This window comes from Anomaloglossus baeobatrachus, chromosome 2 (assembly GCF_048569485.1).
Source record: "Anomaloglossus baeobatrachus isolate aAnoBae1 chromosome 2, aAnoBae1.hap1, whole genome shotgun sequence".
NCBI lineage: Eukaryota > Metazoa > Chordata > Amphibia > Anura > Aromobatidae > Anomaloglossus > Anomaloglossus baeobatrachus.
In genome coordinates this window covers 49,900,714-49,920,243 of record NC_134354.1, presented here as the reverse complement: position 1 = coordinate 49,920,243, position 19,530 = coordinate 49,900,714, and the positions used below count along the sequence as shown (strand labels likewise).

General features: G+C 53.2%; 1 protein-coding gene across 1 annotated transcript in view; it reads right to left on the bottom strand.

Annotated features, from left to right (window-relative positions):
- LTN1 (listerin E3 ubiquitin protein ligase 1) overlaps window positions 1-19,530 on the bottom strand; it is a 194,051-nt gene that overhangs the window by 21,149 nt on the left and 153,372 nt on the right. The window contains exons 28-29 of the mRNA XM_075335055.1: window positions 18,799-18,993; window positions 5,266-5,433 (exon numbers count right to left, since the gene is read on the bottom strand). Of these exons, the coding sequence (XP_075191170.1) occupies window positions 5,266-5,433; window positions 18,799-18,993 (363 nt within the window). The remainder of the gene's footprint in view (window positions 1-5,265; window positions 5,434-18,798; window positions 18,994-19,530) is intronic.

The window sequence follows — 19,530 nt, the reverse complement described above, 5'->3', positions numbered from 1 at the left end:
TGAAGGGTGGACTCTTGCTGAGTCCACGTACCCTGAGCGCTGTAGTGGAGAAAAACTGCTCCCCACCCTGATAGACTCGCGTCTGTCGTAACTATCGCCCAGGATGGGGATAGGAAGGACCTTCTTTTTGACCAAGAGGTGGGAAGAAGCCACCACCGTAGAGATTCCTTGGCCGCCTGAGAAAGAACGACGACTCTGTTGAGGGACGTCGACTCCTCGTCCCATTGGCGGAGAATGTCCCATTGTAGTGGACGCAGTAAAACTGCGCGAAAGGAACTGCCTCCATTGCTACCATCTTACGTAGGAAGTGCATGAGGCGTCTCAATGTGTGCGACTGGTTCTTAAAGAAGAGCTTGCAGCCCGTAGTGAATGCTGTTTGTCTAGCGGAAGCTTCACTATCGCTGAGAGAGTAAGAAACTCTATGCCTAGATATGTTATCGATAGGGTCGGGGTCGGATCTGACTTTAAAAAGTTGATGATCCACCCAAAACTCTAGAGAGTCTCCAGCGCAACGTTCGGGCAGTGTTGGCATGTTTCCTAAGAGAGTGCCTTGACAAGTAGATCGTCTAAATACGGGACCACAGAGTGACCCTGAGAGTGCAGGACTGTGACTACTGCTGCCCTGACCTTGGCGAAGACCAGTTGGACTGTCGCTAGCCGGAAGGTAGAGCTACGAACAGAAGGTGTTCGTCTCCTATAACGAAGCGTAGAAACGCTAGTGCTCTGGATCAATCGGCACGTGTGGATAAGCATCCTTGATGCCTAATGATGCTAGGAAATATCCTTGGGACCTTGAGGCGATGACATGGCGGAGGGATTCCATCCGGAACCGCCTGGTGTCCACGAGCTTGCTGAGCATTTTTAGATCCAGAACGGGACGGAACGGCCCGTTGTTATAGGTACCGCAAAGAATTTGGGGTAAAAACCGTGACCTTGTTCCTGAAGAGGAACGGGGGTCATCACTCTTTCTGCCTATAGAGTGCACCCTGTTTGCAGAAGAGCAGCGGCCCGGCCGGGAGGTGGAGAAATTCTGAAGAATCGAGTTGGAGGACGAGAAGTGAGCTCTATCCTGTACCCGTGAGACAGAATGTCTCACACTCAATGGTCATTGACCTATGGCAGCTAAATATCGCCAAGGCGGGAGAGCCTGCTACCGACCGAGGCCGCAAGTCATGAGGAAGCCGCCTTGGAAGCGGGTTTTCAGACTGTCGCTTTTTTGGGCGTGACTGAGCCCGCTAAGAATCTTAGCTCCTCTGATCCTTTTGAGTCCACATTGGACGAGGAAAAATGGGACCTGCCCGAGCCTCGAAAAGGCCGAAAACCCCGACTGCCTCTTGCTCTGTTGGGGTTTGTTGTGTCCGGGCTGAGGAAAGGATGAATCCTTACCCCTGGACTGTTTAATGGTTACATCCAACGCTCACCAAACAGTCGGTCAGCAGAAAAAGGCAACTGGTTAGGCAACCTTTTTTGGAAGCAGAATCTGCCTTCCATTCACTTAACGAGCAGACCAGGCTCTGCTTAAAAACACGGAGTAGCGGAGGCTACCGCCGCACGGTTCGCAGAGTCCAGGACAACCTGAATCGCGTAAGAAACAAATGCAGACATTTGAGAGGTTAAGGATGCCACCTGCGGCACAGATGTACGTGTAACCGTGTCAATCTGTGTAAGACAAGCTGAAATAGCTTGGAGTGCCCCAAGGGAGAGAATGCCGGAGCCAACGGTGCGCCGACAGCCTCATAGATGGCTTTCGACCAGAGATCCATCTGTCTGTCAGTGGCATCTTTGAGTTTGCAGTTCCATCTCCCACTGCAACTATGGATCTAGCTACAAGCCTGGAGATTGGAGGATGCCGCTCGGGACACTGGGTCCAGTCCTTGACCAAGTCAGGGGACAGGGATAACGTGTATCCTAAGCCGTTTGGAGAAGCGCATATCTGGATAAGCGTGGTGTTCCTGGACTGCCTCTCTGAAGGCAGAGTGGTCCAGAAAAATACGTGAAGCTGACTCCTCCCCTGGAGGAGCTGTGAGAAATAACCCACATTCTATAGATGGACGCTATAAGATTATTTACTATGGCGTCACGATCAGGTGTATCCAGATTGAGAGCGGTCTCAGGATCAGAATCCTGAGCCGCTACTTCCGCCTCATTACACAGCGAGTCCTTCTGCTAGGACCGTGATGAAACCGAGGCCGCTCATAGTGAGCCCGCTTAGGCTGTCTGGGACTGACGTCCGTGCAGAGCCGTGACTCTGGGATGCGTGTGACATTCCCGGAGCTGTTAGTTATTCACACTGAGGGGGGCCATGGATCAATGATTCAACAGTGCCCATATTGTGAGAGACATGTCCGGACTGCTAGGCTTCTAGTATCATAGCCATAGTCTCAGAAAAACTGTCAGTAAATACTGCAGACACCGTCCTCATCCCCTGGCCATTAGTGCATACAATGGGAGTCTATGTAACCTGCCGGCCGTATAGCCGTACATGCTGTACCAGCTGTATAGAAAAACATGTGGTTCTGCACCTTTGTTTTACACAGAGAATATGCTGATAACTCCTCCGCATAATCCAGGAGGGTATATACAACGTGCGACCAAACAGTGCAATGTATATAGTACAAGCATATCTATAAGTGCACTTCTGCACTAGTGGGGTCAGCACCACAGGTGCTGCTTAACGCCTGTTGCAGCGATTGTGTGACTATCAGAATGCCAGGGTCTTCCACACTTGTCTCTGTATCGTACAGAAACTGACACTAATGGCTGCCGGCGTCCTTGTAGAGAAGGAAGCCGTGGGCGTGCCTGAGAAAGTGCGGGAATCCGGATTCACAGTGCACACAGTGAGAGGGGTGGAGTATGCAAAACATACTCCAGCTCTCAGCGCTGCTGTGCTATGCAGCGTCACGCCCCTACCCTGACTGTCAGGGCTGTGGGCGGTAACGAAGGGAGACTAGGCCCAGAAGCCGGGGACTCGAGTTAACAGCGCGGCCGCCGTAAAAGCGCGGGCCGCGCTGAAGTCCCCGGCGCACCACAAGTGCCAGCCGCGCCGCAGTCCCAGCGGCCGGCGCGACCGATTCCTAGAAGTGGCCAGCGTCCCGCCCCTCTCCTGACTGGCAGGTCTGGGGGCGGGAACGAACGGAAGCAGGCCGCAAAAGCCGGGGACTCTAGTTATCAGCGCGGCCGCCGTAAAAGCGCGGGCCGCGCTGAAGTCCCCGGCGCACCACAAGTGCCAGCCGCGCCGCTGCCAGCGGCCGGCGCGACCGATTCCTAGAAGTGGCCAGCGTCCCGCCCCTCTCCTGACTGGCAGGTCTGGGGGCGGGAACGAACGGAAGCAGGCCGCAAAAGCCGGGGACTCTAGTTATCAGCGCGGCCGCCGTAAAAGCGCAGGCCGCGCTGAAGTCCCCGGCGCACTACAAGTGCCAGCCGCGCCGCAGTCCCAGCGGCCGGCGCGACCAATTCCCATAAGTGAGCCTGCTTCAGCGAAGCTGAATGAGGCCATGGCACAGGCGCCGCAGCGCTGATGTCCCCCGGCGCACTACAACACCCAGCATGCTGCGGTGTGAGCGCCAAATGCACGGGGACACAGAGTACCTTGAGGAAGCAGGGCCATGTCCCTGATGTACTCCGCTCCATCCAGCATCTTCTCCAGGGGCTGTAGATGGAGCACGGTCTCAGTGCCTGGAGACCGGTAAATCCCACTTCACCCAGAGCCCTGTAAAAAGGGATGGGGAAGGAATCAGCATGTGGGCTCCTGCCGCCGTACCCGCAATGGGTACCTCAACCTTACAAACACCTCCGACATACAGTGGGGTGAGAAGGGAGCATGCTGGGAGCCCTTAGTATGGGCCCTCTTTTCTTCCATCCGACATAGTCAGCAGCTGCTGCTGACTAAAAAGTGGAGCTATGCGTGGATGTGTTGCCTCCTTCGCACAAAGCACAAAACTGGTGAGCCAGTGATCCCACTGGGGGTGTATAGCCAGAAGGGGAGGGGCCTTACACTTTTAAGTGTAATACTTTGTGTGGCCTCCAGAGGCAATAGCTATACACCCAATTGTCTGGGTCTCCCAATGGAGCGACAAAGAAAAACACCTTAGTGGCCAGATGTTCATTGGATGAGCATTGCTTGTTGAAACTATCTTTTGCAGGATAAACCCAAATGATCAGGGGATTCCCAATGTGGCTTCATTTAAGGGGTTCTCCGGGTCTCATCCGCATCAGCAGGTGAGCAATGTCAATGACGTCACGTTTCCAGACACTCACCGAGATGCATGCATAATCAGCAAGTATCATGCACATATCCTAGTACCGTATTTTTAAGTTTATAAGATGCACCGCATTATAGGATGCACCCCAAATTTAGAGAAAAAAATAGGTAAACAAAAAAAATATGGGGTCCGTCTTCAATCCAATGGTATCTTATCGGGGAGGGAGGGGCAGCATCGTTGGTGCGGCGGGGGCACAGGAGACAAGGCGGTGCTGGAGTAGGGCAATGCTGCAGGTGGTGTGGCAGGTGTCTCAGATGCTCGCTGCGGGCACTGTGAGGCAGGAGCATCCAGAAACTGTTGACGGTGTGGTCTTCAAAGAAATGGTGCCCAGAACTGGCGCTTGCGCAGATTGAGCTGTCAACTCAATAATGAGCCGAGCTACGCGCCACTTCAGGGCGCTATTTTCCTTAACACCGCTGATGAGAGATCAAAGGACCAGAGGCAGTGCGTGTGCAGGTCAGATTTTGAGCTGAGAGCCCTATCTGCACACGCGCCAACTCCAGGCGCCATTATTTGAAGCCTGGACGGCCGACATTTTCCGGATGGCCCAGATTCACCCCCCGCAGCGAGTAGAGCCCGACATCAGCATCAGCCACAGAACAGCGGACAGCACGCAGCATTGCCCCTGCCTCCTGTGACCCCTTCTCCACCATCCCCCAGTAGGCTACATTTGACTTAGAAGACACACCCCTCATTTTCCTCATACATTTTTGGGAAGAAAAGTGCATCTTATAATCCAAAAAACGGTAATTAAAATCGGACATGTGCACAGTACCTGCTGCTAAAGCATAGATCCCGGGTACACAACATCATTGCTCACCTCCTGATGCAAAAAAGATCCGGACAACCACTTAAGTGAAGGCGGCATGGCAATCAACTGATCGCAAAGCGGAATGGAGTGCCACCAGACCACCCCCTTTATTAACCTGAGCTGGTCACTGTGGGACAGTGCCATTAACAACTCCACTGATGCCACGAAATGTAACCGCTGACCGGCCCTTACCAGGCACTGCGAGTGGAACTTCTTTCTGCAGGTTCTGCAGGCTTTTTTAGGTAGAGAATAGTTTGAACCATGAATGACGGAGAAACAGATCATACAGTCCTCCACGCCTTCGAAGCGCTTATCCACGTTGTTCTTCCAGAGGGCCAGGCCTTCCATTATACTCCCGTTCTGTGGAGGTCACAACACAAAAGTATTAAAGGCACAATGGGATAATCAACCAACACGTGTATACAGTACATCAGATGGGAGAGCACCGGACCAGAAGAAGATGCTCAAAAGCCAATTATACCTTCATAAACAGTTCATTCCCAAGTGCAAAGTTGAGCAACTTTCTAAATAATATTCATGAAAAAAAATCTCTCTAGAATATGGGAGTAGCAGTGCGTGGAGGTCATATCTAGATGAGTGATTTTGCATAACAGATATTAATCTGTCAGGGCTCCTGTTGGTTCTCTATGTGCTCCGTTCTCCCCTTCTCTCAGTGTTACAGACTGCAGGAGGATAAAGAAGGGAATTTTGTTTACTTACCGTAAATTCCTTTTCTTCTAGCTCCTATTGGGAGACCCAGACAATTGGGTGTATAGCTTCTGCCTCCGGAGGCCACACAAAGTATTACACTTTAAAAAGTGTAACCCCTCCCCTCTGCCTATACACCCTCCCGTGCATCACGGGCTCCTCAGTTTTGGTGCAAAAGCAGGAAGGAGGAAACTTATAAATTGGTCTAAGGTAAATTCAATCCGAAGGATGTTCGGAGAACTGAAGACCATGAACCAAAAGAACAATTCAACATGAACAATATGTGTACACAAAAGAACAAACAGCCCGAAGGGAACAGGGGCGGGTGCTGGGTCTCCCAATAGGAGCTAGAAGAAAAGGAATTTACGGTAAGTAAACAAAATTCCCTTCTTCTTTGTCGCTCCATTGGGAGACCCAGACAATTGGGACGTCCAAAAGCAGTCCCTGGGTGGGTAAAAGAATACCTCGATAAAAAGAGCCGAAAACGACCCCCTCTTACAGGTGGGCAACCGCAGCCTGAAGGACTCGCCTACCTAGACTGGCGTCTGCCGAAGCATAGGTATGCACCTGATAGTGTTTCGTGAAAGTGTGCAGACTAGACCAGGTAAGCTGCCTGACACACCTGCTGAGCCGTAGCCCGGTGCCGCAATGCCCAGGACGCACCCACGGCTCTGGTAGAATGGGCTTTCAGCCCCAAAGGAAGCGGAAGCCCAGAAGAACGGTAGGCTTCAAGAATCGGTTCCTTGATCCACCGAGCCAAGGTTGACTTGGAAGCCTGCGAACCCTTACGCTGGCCAGCGACAAGGACAAAGAGCGCATCTGAACGGCGCAGGGGCGCCGTGCGAGACACGTAGAGCCGGAGAGCTCTCACCAGATCTAACGAGTGCAAATCCTTTTCACATTGGTGAACTGGATGAGGGCAAAAAGAAGGTAAGGAGATATCCTGATTGAGATGAAAGAAGGGAATTTTGTTTACTTACCGTAAATTCCTTTTCTTCTAGCTCCAATTGGGAGACCCAGACAATTGGGTGTATAGGCTATGCCTCCGGAGGCCGCACAAAGTATTACACTTAAAAGTGTTAAGCCCCTCCCCTTCTGCCTATACACCCCCCGTGCTCCCACGGGCTCCTCAGTTTTGGTGCAAAAGCAAGAAGGAGGAAAAGAATTAAAAACTGGTTTAAAGTAACTTCAATCCGAAGGAATATCGGAGAACTGAAACCATTCAACATGAACAACATGTGTACACAAAAAAACAGGGGCGGGCGCTGGGTCTCCCAATTGGAGCTAGAAGAAAAGGAATTTACGGTAAGTAAACAAAATTCCCTTCTTCTTTGTCGCTCCATTGGGAGACCCAGACAATTGGGACGTCCAAAAGCAGTCCCTGGGTGGGTAAAATAATACCTTGTAAGAGAGCCGTAAAACGGCCTCTTCCTACAGGTGGGCAACCGCCGCCTGAAGGACTCGTCTACCTAGGCTGGCATCCGCCGAAGCATAGGTATGCACCTGATAGTGTTTCGTGAAAGTGTGCAGGCTCGACCAGGTAGCCGCCTGACACACCTGCTGAGCCGTAGCCTGGTGCCTCAAAGCCCAGGACGCGCCCACGGCTCTGGTAGAATGGGCCTTCAGCCCTGAGGGAACCGGAAGCCCAGCCGAACGGTAGGCTTCGAGAATTGGCTCCTTGATCCACCGAGCCAAGGTTGATTTGGAAGCCTGTGACCCTTTACGCTGGCCAGCGACAAGGACAAAGAGTGCATCCGAGCGGCGCAGGGGCGCCGTACGAGAAATGTAGAGTCTGAGTGCTCTCACCAGATCTAACAAGTGCAAATCCTTTTCACATTGGTGAACTGGATGAGGACAAAAAGAAGGTAAGGAGATATCCTGATTGAGATGAAAGGGTGATACCACCTTAGGGAGAAATTCCGGAACCGGACGCAGAACCACCTTGTCCTGGTGAAAAACCAGGAAAGGGGCTTTGCATGACAGCGCTGCTAGCTCAGACACTCTCCGAAGTGAAGTGACTGCTACTAGAAAAACCACTTTCTGCGAAAGGCGTGAGAGAGAAATATCTCTCATTGGCTCGAATGGTGGTTTCTGAAGAACCAGCAGCACCCTGTTCAGATCCCAGGGTTCTAACGGCCGCTTGTAAGGAGGAACGATGTGACAAACCCCCTGCAGGAACGTGCGTACCTGTGGAAGTCTGGCTAGGCGCTTCTGGAAAAACACAGAGAGCGCTGAGACTTGGCCCTTAAGGGAGCCGAGCGACAAACCCTTTTCCAGTCCAGATTGAAGGAAGGACAGAAAAGTGGGCAAGGCAAAAGGCCAGGGAGAAAAACCCTGAGCAGAGCACCACGACAGGAAAATTTTCCACGTCCTGTGGTAGATCTTGGCGGACGTTGGTTTCCTAGCCTGTCTCATAGTGGCAATGACGTCTTGAGATAACCCTGAAGACGCTAGGATCCAGGACTCAATGGCCACACAGTCAGGTTGAGGGCCGCAGAATTCAGATGGAAAAACGGCCCTTGAGATAGCAAGTCTGGTCGGTCTGGTAGTGCCCACGGTTGGCCGACCGTGAGATGCCACAGATCCGGGTACCACGACCGCCTCGGCCAGTCTGGAGCGACGAGGATGACGCGGCGGCAGTCGGCCCTGATCTTGCGTAACACTCTGGGCAACAGTGCCAGCGGAGGAAACACATAAGGGAGCTGAAACTGCGACCAATCCTGAACTAAGGCGTCTGCCGCCAGAGCTCTGGGATCTTGAGACCGTGCCATGAACACCGGTACCTTGTTGTTGTGCCGGGACGCCATGAGGTCGACGTCCGGCACCCCCCAGCGGCAACAGATCTCCTGAAACACGTCCGGGTGAAGGGACCATTCCCCTGCGTCCATGCCCTGGCGACTGAGATAGTCTGCTTCCCAGTTTTCCACGCCTGGAATGTGAACTGCAGAGATGGTGGAGGCCGTGGCTTCCACCCACATCAAAATCCGCCGGACTTCCTGGAAGGCTTGCCGACTGCGTTTGCCGCCTTGGTGATTGATGTATGCCACCGCTGTGGAATTGTCCGACTGAATCCTGATCTGCTTGCCTTCCAGCCACTGCTGGAACGCCTTCAGGGCAAGATACACTGCCCGTATTTCCAGAACATTGATCTGAAGCGAGGACTCTTGCTGGGTCCACGTACCCTGAGCCCTGTGGTGGAGAAAAACCGCTCCCCACCCTGACAGACTCGCGTCCGTCGTGACCACCTCCCAGGATGGGGGTAGGAAGGATTTCCCCTTCGATAATGAAGTGGGAAGAAGCCACCACCGAAGGGAAGCTTTGGTCGCCTGAGAGAGGGAGACGTTCCTGTCGAGGGACGTCGGCTTCCTGTCCCATTTGCGTAGGATGTCCCATTGAAGTGGACGCAGGTGAAACTGCGCGAACGGAACTGCCTCCATTGCTGCCACCATCTTCCCCAGGAAGTGCATGAGGCGCCTCAAGGGGTGTGACTGGCCTTGAAGGAGAGATTGTACCCCTGTCTGTAGTGACCGCTGCTTGATCAGTGGAAGCTTCACTATCACTGAGAGGGTATGAAACTCCATGCCAAGATATGTCAGCGATTGGGCCGGTGTCAGATTTGACTTTGGAAAATTGATGATCCACCCGAAACTCTGGAGAGTCTCCAGGGTAGCGTCGAGGCTGTGTTGGCATGCCTCTAGAGAGGGTGCCTTGATCAACAGATCGTCCAAGTACGGGATCACCGAGTGACCCTGAGAGTGGAGGACCGCTACTACAGTAGCCATCACCTTGGTGAAAACCCGTGGGGCTGTTGCCAGGCCGAACGGCAGTGCCACGAACTGCAGGTGTTCGTTTTCTATGGCGAAGCGCAAGAAGCGCTGGTGCTCTGGAGCAATCGGTACGTGGAGATATGCATCCTTGATATCGATCGATGCAAGGAAATCTCCTTGGGACATTGAGGCGATGACGGAGCGGAGGGAATCCATCCGGAACCGCCTGGTCTTTACGTGTTTGTTGAGAAGTTTCAGGTCCAGGACAGGACGGAAAGACCCGTCCTTCTTTGGGACCACAAACAAGTTGGAGTAAAAACCGTGACCCTGTTGCTGAATAGGAACAGGGACCACCACTCCTTCTGCCTTCAGAGTGCCCAGCGCCTGCAGAAGAGCCTCGGCTCGCTCGGGAGGCGGGGATGACCTGAAGAATCGAGTCGGGGGACGAGAGGTGAACTCTATCTTGTAACCGTGAGACAGAATGTCTCTCACCCAACGGTCTTTTACCCGTGGCAGCCAGGTGTCGCAAAAGCGGGAGAGCCTGCCACCGACCGAAGATGCGGAGTGGGGAGGCCGAAAGTCATGAGGAAGCCGCTTTGGTAGCGGCACCTCCGGTGGCCTTTTTAGGACGTGACTTAGACCGCCATGCATCATAGTTCCTTTGATCTTTCTGAGGCCTTGTGGACGAGGAGAATTGGGACCTGCCCGCGCCCCGAAAGGACCGAAAACTCGACTGCCCCTTCCTCTGTTGGGGTATGTTCGGTTTGGGCTGGGGTAAGGATGTATCCTTTCCCTTGGATTGTTTGATGATTTCATCCAAACGCTCGCCAAACAATCGGTTGGCAGAAATTGGCAAACTGGTTAAGCGCTTTTTGGAAACAGAATCTGCCTTCCATTCCCGTAGCCACAAGGCCCTGCGGAGAACCACCGAATTGGCGGCTGCAACCGCCGTACGGCTCGCAGAGTCCAGAACAGCATTAATAGCGTAAGACGCAAATGCCGAAGTCTGTGTGGTTATGGACGCCACCTGTGGCGCGGACGTGCGTGTGGCTGCGTCGATTTGCGCTTGACCTGCTGAGATAGCTTGCAGCGCCCATACGGCTGCGAATGCTGGGGCAAAAGAAGCGCCGATAGCTTCATAGATGGATTTCAACCAGAGCTCCATCTGCCTGTCAGTGGCATCTTTGAGTGAAGCCCCGTCTTCCACTGCAAGTATGGATCTAGCTGCCAGTCTGGAGATTGGAGGATCCACTTTGGGACACTGAGCCCAACTTTTGACCACGTCAGGGGGAAAAGGATAACGTGTATCCTTAAGGCGCTTAGAAAAACGCTTATCTGGACAAGCATGGTGATTCTGAACTGCCTCTCTGAAATCAGAGTGGTCCAGAAACATACTCGGTGTACGCTTGGGAAACCTGAAACGGAATTTCTCCTGCTGTGAAGCTGACTCCTCCACCGGAGGAGCTGAGGGAGAAATATCCAACATACGATTGATGGACGCAATAAGGTCGTTCACTATGGCGTCCCCGTCCGGAGTATCAAGATTGAGAGCGGCCTCAGGATCAGAATCCTGATCAGCTGTGTCCGCATCATCAACTAGAGATTCCCCCCGCTGAGACCCTGAACAATATGAGGATGTCAAGGGAATTGTCAAGCGAGCTCGCTTAGTCGGTCTGGGGCCGGGGTCTGCCATACATGCGGCGCAGGCAGCATAATAAGCCTGTGTTTTGGCACCCCTGCCTTTCGTGGGCGCCATGCTATTATCTTCCCTGAGTAACACAATAGGGTATATAGCCAGAAATCAACTGTGCACCATACAGTGTAAAATATGTATACCATAAACATATAATGTTACACTACTGCACAATGGGGCTAGCACCACAGGTGCTGCTTACCACCCGCTTAAAGCGGTTGTGAGGCCACCAGAGTCCCTGCCTGAGTCTCCCAGACTTTGTCCCCCTCTGTAGCGTCCAAGGAGCTGACAGGAATGGCTGCCGGCATCCTGAGGAGAGGTGGGAGCCGTGGGCGTGGCTCAGAAAGAGCGGGAGCTGGTGCCTGCACTGTGCACAGTGAGGGGAGTGGAGTATGCAAAGCATGCTCCAGCCCTCAGTGCTGCTCGTTCTGTGCAGCGTCCCGCCCTTCCCCTGCCTGTCAGGGCTGTGGGCGGGAGGAAAGGAAACTAGGCCGCAAAAAGCCGGGGACTCTAGTAATAAACGCGGCCGCCGTAAAAGCGCGGCCGGCGCGAAAGTCCCCGGCGCACTACAAGTCCCAGCCGCGCCGCAGTGTTTCCCTGGCAGCGGCGGTTAGTGCGGCAGTCCCTATACATAAACACACTCAGCAGCGCTGAGTGTGTAATGGCACATATTAACCCGGTCAGCGCCGCGGTCCCCGGTGCACTAGCACACCCAGCAATGCTGGAGTGTTGCTGTGCGCGGTCCCCACGGGGACACAGAGTACCTCCAAGTAGCAGGGCCATGTCCCTGAACGATACCCGGCTCCTATCCAGCAGTCTCCCAGGAGTTGTGGATGAAGCACGGTCTCAGTGCCTGGAGACCGATAGGATCCCACTTCACCAGAGCCCTGAGGGGGATGGGGAAGGAAAGCAGCATGTGGGCTCCAGCCTCCGTATCCGCAATGGATACCTCAACCTTAACTACACCGCCGACAAGAGTGGGGTGAGAAGGGAGCATGCTGGGGGCCCTATATGGGCCCACTTTTCTTCCATCCGATATAGTCAGCAGCTGCTGCTGACCAATCTGTGGAGCTGTGCGTGCGTGTCTGACCTCCTTCGCACAAAGCAAAAAACTGAGGAGCCCGTGGGAGCACGGGGGGTGTATAGGCAGAAGGGGAGGGGCTTAACACTTTTAAGTGTAATACTTTGTGCGGCCTCCGGAGGCATAGCCTATACACCCAATTGTCTGGGTCTCCCAATGGAGCGACAAAGAAAGGGGATACCACCTAAAGGGAGAAATTCCGGGACCGGACGCAGAACCACCTTATCCTGGTGAAAAACCAGGAAGGGGGCTTTGCATGACAGCGCTGCCAGCTCCGACACTCTACGGAGCGATGTAACTGCCACTAGAAATGCCACCTGCGAAAGACGTGATAAAGAGACATCCCGCAGCGGCTCGAAAGGTGGTTTCTGAAGAGCCGTTAGCACCCTGTTAAGATCCCAGGGTTCCAGCGGACGCTTGTAAGGTGGGACTATGTGGCAAACTCCCTGCAGGAACGTGCGGACCTGCGGAAGCCTGGCTAGACGCTTTTGAAAAAATACGGATAGCGCCGATACTTGACCCTCGAGAGAGCCGAGAGACAAACCCTTGTCCATTCCGGATTGAAGGAATGAAAGAAAAGTGGGTAAGGTAAAGGGCCAGGGAGAAAAACCCCTATCAGAGCACCAGGATAAGAAGATCCTCCAAGACCTGTGATAGATCTTGGCGGACGTTGGTTTCCTGGTCTGTCTCATAGTGGCAATGACATCTTGAGATAACCCTGAGGACGCTAGGAGCAAGGACTCAATGGCCACACAGTCAGGTTGAGGGCCACAGAATTCAGATGGAAAAACGGGTGAAGAGACCATTCCCCCGCGTCCATGCCCTGTCGGCTGAGAAAATCTGCTTCCCAGTTTTCTACGCCCGGGATGTGAACTGCGGAAATGGTGGAAGCTGTGGCTTCCACCCACTGCAGAATTCGTCGGACTTCCTGGAAAGCTTGACGACTGCGAGTGCCGCCTTGGTGGTTGATGTATGCGACGGCAGTGGCGTTGTCCGACTGGATCCGGATCTGCCTGCCCTCCAGCCACCGATGAAAGGCCAATAGGGCTAGATACACTGCCCTTATCTCCAGAATATTGATCTGAAGGGATGACTCTATCGGAGTCCAGGTTCCCTGAGCCCTGTGGTGGAGAAAAACCGCCCCCCACCCTGACAGGCTCGCGTCCGTCGTGACCACAGCCCAGGTGGGGGGTAGAAAGGATTTTCCCTGCTATAGAGAGTTGGGAAGGAGCCACCACTGAAGTGACGTCTTGGTTGCAAGGGAAAGAGAGACATTCCTGTCGAGTGAAGTCGACCTCCTGTCCCATTTGTGGAGAATGTCCCACTGGAGTGGCCGCAGATGGAATTGCGCGAAGGGCACTGCCTCCATCGGTGCCATCATCTTCCCCAGGAAGTGCATGAGGCGCCTCAGGGGGTGCGACTGACCCCGAAGAAGAGATTGCACCCCTGCCTGCAGCGAAAGCTGCTTGTCCAGCGGTAGCATGACTACTGCTGACTGAGTATGACACTCCATCCCAAGGTACGTCAGTGATTGGGTCGGTGTCAACTTGGATTTTGGGAAGTTGATGATCCACCCGAACTTCTGGAGAGTCGCCAGACCGACGGAAAGGCTGTTTTGACACGCCATCTGAGAGGGTGCCCTGACCAGAAGATCGTCTAAGTAGGGAATCACCGAGTGGCCCTGAGAGTGTAAGACCGCCACAACAGATGCCATGACCTTGGTGAACACCCGTGGGGCTGTCGCCAGGCCGAAAGGCAATGCCACGAACTGAAGGTGTTCGTCCCCGATGGCGAAACGCAAAAAGCGTTGATGTTCGGGTGCGATCGGCACATTGAGATAAGCATCCTTGATGTCGATCGATGCTAGGAAGTCTCCTTGTGACATCGAAGCGATGACAGAGCGGAGAGATTCCATCCGAAACCGTCTGGTGCTCACATGTCTGTTGAGCAGTTTGAGGTCCAGAACGGGACGGAACGAGCCGTCCTTCTTTGGCACCACAAACAAGTTGGAGTAAAAGCCGCGACTATGTTCCTGGAGGGGAACAGGGATCACAACTCCTTCTGTCTTCAGAGTGTTCACCGCCTGAAAAAGTGCATCGGCTCGCTCGGGGGGCGGAGATGTTCTGAAGAAACGAGTCGGGGGACGAGAGCTGAACTCTATCCTGTAACCGTGAGACAGAATGTCTCTCACCCATCGGTCTTGGACATGTGGCCACCAGGCGTCGCAAAAGCGGGAGAGCCTGCCACCGACCGAGGATGTGGCTAGGGGATGCCGAGAGTCATGAGGAGGCCGCCTTGGAGGGCCTTTGGGGGCGTGCCTTAGACCGCCACGCAAAAGAGTTCCTCTGGCCCTTCTCTGGCCTGTTGGACGAGGAGGATTGGGACTTGGCTGAGGGCCGAAAGGACCGAAACCTCGGTTGTATTTTCCGTTGCTGAGGTCTCTTCGGTTTGGACTGGGGTAAGGACGAGTCCTTTCCCTTGGATTCCTTAATAATTTCATCCAATCGTTCGCCAAACAAACGGTCGCCAGGAAACGGCAAACCGGTTAAGAACTTCTTGGAAGCAGAGTCTGCCTTCCATTCGCGTAGCCACATGGCTCTGCGGACTGCCACCGAATTAGCGGATGCTACCGCTGTACGGCTAGCAGAGTCCAGGACGGCGTTCATGGCGTAGGACGAAAAAGCCGACGCCTGAGAAGTCAAAGACGCAACTTGCGGAGCAGAGGTACGTGTCACCTCATTAATCTCAGACAAACAAGCTGAGATAGCTTGGAGTGCCCACACGGCTGCAAAGGCCGGGGCAAAAGACGCACCTGTGGCTTCATAGATGGATTTCACCAGGAGCTCTATCTGCCTGTCAGTGGCATCCTTGAGCGATGAGCCATCTGCAACTGATACTACAGATCTAGCCGCCAGTCTAGAGACTGGAGGATCCACCTTGGGACATTGAGCCCAACCCTTAACTACGTCAGAGGGGAAGGGGTAACGTGTGTCATTAAGGCGCTTAGTAAAGCGCTTGTCCGGAAAAGCTCTGTGCTTCTGGACAGCATCTCTGAAGTTGGAGTGATCGAAAAACGCACTCCGTGTACGTTTGGGAAACCTAAACTGGTGTTTCTCCTGCTGCGAAGCCGACTCCTCTATAGGTGGAGCTGGGGGAGAGAGATCTAGCACCTGGTTGATGGACGATATAAGGTCATTTACTATGGCGTCCCCTTCTGGTGTATCAAGATTGAGAGCAACGTCAGGGTCAGAGCCCTGAGCTGCGATGTCCGCCTCATCCTCCAGAGAGTCCTCAAGCTGAGACCCTGAGCAGTGTGAGGAAGTCGGGGAAGATTCCCAGCGAGCCCGCTTAGCCGGTCTGGGACTGTGGTCCGTGCAGGAGTCCTCCATGTGAGACCTAGGGGCCACCCCGGGAGCACGCTGCGGCGCAGACCGAGAGGGGCCTGGAGGCGATGATCCAACAGTGCCTGGGGCCTGTGTAAGGACCGGTCTGGACTGCAAGGCTTCTAGTAGCTTGGCAGACCATTTGTCCATAGACTGAGCCATGGATTGTGAAAGTGACTCAGAGAGTTTCTCAGCAAAAACTGCCAACTCTGTCCCTGCCGCCTGGACAGGGGAAGCAGGAGGGTCTGCCTGAGCAGAGGGGCCCACTAGTGACCGAGGCTCCGGCTGGGCAAGTGCAACAGGGGTCGAGCATTGCTCACAGTGAGGGTAGGTGGAACCCGCAGGTAACATAGCCCTACAAGAGGTACAGGTTGCAAAAAAAACCTTTGCCTTAGCGCCCTTGCTCCCTGTGGACGACATGCTGTTGTCTCCTAGGAGAGTGATCACTGAGGGTATATAGCCAAAAGCAAACAACCCGGCCGACAGAGAAAATATATACAAATATATATATATATATATATATACTCCGGCACCATAGGGGGACCAGCACCGGGTGACCGGTGTGGCTTACTGACCGCCCAAAGCGGAGTGTGTGTCCACCAGATTCCCTGCCTTAGGTCTCCCAGAGCTCGTTCCTGAAATCCTCCACCGGCAGAATGTTGTATAAAAATGGCGGCCGGAGCTCTCAGGGGAGGAGGGAGCCGTGGGCGGCGACTATTAAAGTGCGGGAATCTGGGGCCCTACAGTGATCAGTGAGGGGGGGGGGGACACCTAAGTATGCTCCAGCCCTCACTGCCGACGTCAGGTCGACCGTCCCGCCCTTACCCCTGACTGACAGGCCCGGGGGCGGGAGTTATGGTACTAGGCCGCAATGAAGCCGGGGACTGGATTTAATACCGCGGCCGACAAACAGGCGCGGTCGGCGCGGAAGTCCCAGTCTTCACAAACCAGCAGCTGCTGCAGCGTCTGTGAAACAAGCGCTCCATGCACCGTCCCCATGGGGACACAGAGTACCTTTTGATGCAGGGCCTTGTCCCTGAGGATACAATAGACTCCTGTCCGGCAGATTCCCACAGGGGCTGCGGAGGGAGCCCAGTGCCTGGATGACCGCTTAGGATCCCACTTCATCCAGAGCCTCTAAGGGATGGTGAAGGAAAACGGCATGTGGCTCCAGCCTCTGTACCCGCAATGGGTACCTCAACCTTAACAGCACCGCCGACTTAGTGGAGTGAGAAAGGAGCATGCCGGGGGCCCTGTGGGGGCCCTCTTTTCTTCCAACCGATAAAATAAGCAGCTGCTGCTGACTAAAATGGAGATGCATGAGTGGATGTGTGCCTCCTTCTACACAAAGCATAAAACTGAGGAGCCCGTGATGCACGGGAGGGTGTATAGGCAGAGGGGAGGGGTTACACTTTTTAAAGTGTAATACTTTGTGTGGCCTCCGGAGGCAGAAGCTATACACCCAATTGTCTGGGTCTCCCAATGGAGCGACAAAGAAATACAGAAATCTGCAGCAGAGAGGGGAGAAAGCATGTTAGACGGAACAGAAAACAGGCTATAGATAAGGAGGAAAGCATCAGGAGAGGAAATTACAACTGGAATTGCAAGATGTACTACAGTAAAGCCGGGGTCACACATAGCGACGCAGCAGCGATCACAACGGGCGACCTGACCTTATCAGGATCGCTGCTGCGTCGTTACATGGTCGCTGGTGAGCTGTCAAACAGGCAGATCTCACCAGCGACGAGCCCTCAGCCAGCAGCGACGCGTGGAAGCAATGTTGCGCTTGGTAACTAAGGTAAATATCGGGTAACCAAGGAAAGCACTTCTCTTGGTTACCCAATATTTACCTTAGTTACTAGCGTCCGCCGCTCTCACGCTGCCAGTGCCGGCTCCCTGTTCCCTGCACTCCTAGCCAGAGTACACATCGGGTTAATTACCCGATGTGTACTTCAGCTATGTGAGCTTGGTTACCCGATGTTTACCTTGGTTACAGCTTAACGCAGTCTGCCAGAAGCTTTCTCCTGCTCCCTGCTCACTTCAGTTCGTCGCTCTCTCGCTGTCACACACAGCGATGTGTGCTTCACAGCGTTAGAGCAATGAGCAAAAAATGAAGCAGGACATTCAGCAACGACCAGCGACCTCACAGCAGGGGCCACGTCGTTGCTGGATGTCACACACAGCGACAGGACGTCGCTGCTACGTCACAGAAAATGGTGATGTAGCAACGACGTTGTTGTCGTCGTCGTCACTGTGTGTGACACCACCTTAAGTGAAGACAGCAGCACTCTGGATACACACAGAGCTCACATCCAGCCTATATTACTGGGAGACACACACAGAGCTCACCTCCAGCCTATATTACTGGGAGAGACACACAGATCTCACATCCAGCCTATATTACTGGGAGAGGCGCTCAGACAAGAGAGAAATCCATAACTTTGATTGTGTTGCATTCTATATATAAGAAGTCTGAAAATGAATAAAGGAATGACGATTCCAGACTGGAACTAAAGGGTGCTTTACACGCTGCGACATCGCTAGCAATGTAGCGAGCGAAAGCACCCACCCACGTCGCTGTTTCGTCATGGGGGTGATCGCTGCCGTATCGAACAATATTGCTATTGCAGTGTCACACACACATACCTGCTTAACGACGTCGCTGGAGACACCAAACAATCTCTCCTTTAAGGGGGCGGTTTGTTCGGCGTCACAGCGGCGTCACTAAGCGGCCGCCCAATAGCAATGGAGGGGCAGAGATGAGCGGCTGGAACATGCCGCCCACCTCTTTCCTTCCACATTGCCACTGGATGCAGGTAAGGAGATGTTCGTCGTTCCTGCGGTGTCACACATAGCGATGTGTGATGCCGCAGGAACAAATAACACCCAGCGGCATACACCACCAACGATATTATGAAAAGGAGCGACGTGTCAACGATTTTTGACGTTTTTGCAATCGCTCCTTTTAGTCACACACAACGATAGTGCTTACCTTTAATAAAATTTCACTTACACATGTAAACACCATTTTTTAGTAATTAAAAAAAAAGTATTTAGTATTTAGTTGATAAAAATTGGGTGGCTTAGACCCACCTGGTGTGTAAGATACGTATTGAGCTGTAACATCCAGTTGCGCCACTGCTGCACCGCCACGCCTACGCGCCGCCCGCTCTCTACCGCGATGGAGCCCAGTGGGTAGTTTTGCGGCAGCTGGATAATAAGTTCCATACAGATGTCATCCACTGAGTAGGTGGCGATGACCTCCCGCGTGGTAGGACGAGCTTTCACCTAAGAATAAATCATTTTTAGGTTAAACTGTGTAAATATACAAAAAGTGAATAAAATGTTTCTAAATCTCCATTTCCCAGCAGTGGAGCCTCTACGTGTACGAGATTAGCCTCCGTCTTCCAGAGTTTCCAAGGAAACTTCCAATAACAATACATCGGATCACGTAAAGCCTTCCTCATTTACGCCGTCTGCAGAGGAAAATAAGACACACGACTTGTGTTGTCTTTGGCTCGAAAGAAATGGAATCTGCATTAAGGGTAATTTCCAACTTCAAAGGCGACGCACCATTCCCTAATTTTAGACTGAAGGCGATTCTTTTCCTCTTTTCTCTGTATCTGTACAACCTCATGGCGAACATACCTGCAAAATAACTCCGAACTCGTCAGGTCTACATGGAGATCCACCGCTGTGATGGAATTGATCCCAATGCCAAACATTTTAAATTAACCCCTTCCTAATTGAGCAATTTTTCATAAAAATCCATCACTGAAGCATAACATAAGAGAGTCTATTTTATTAGACGAGTTGCAGTTCTGG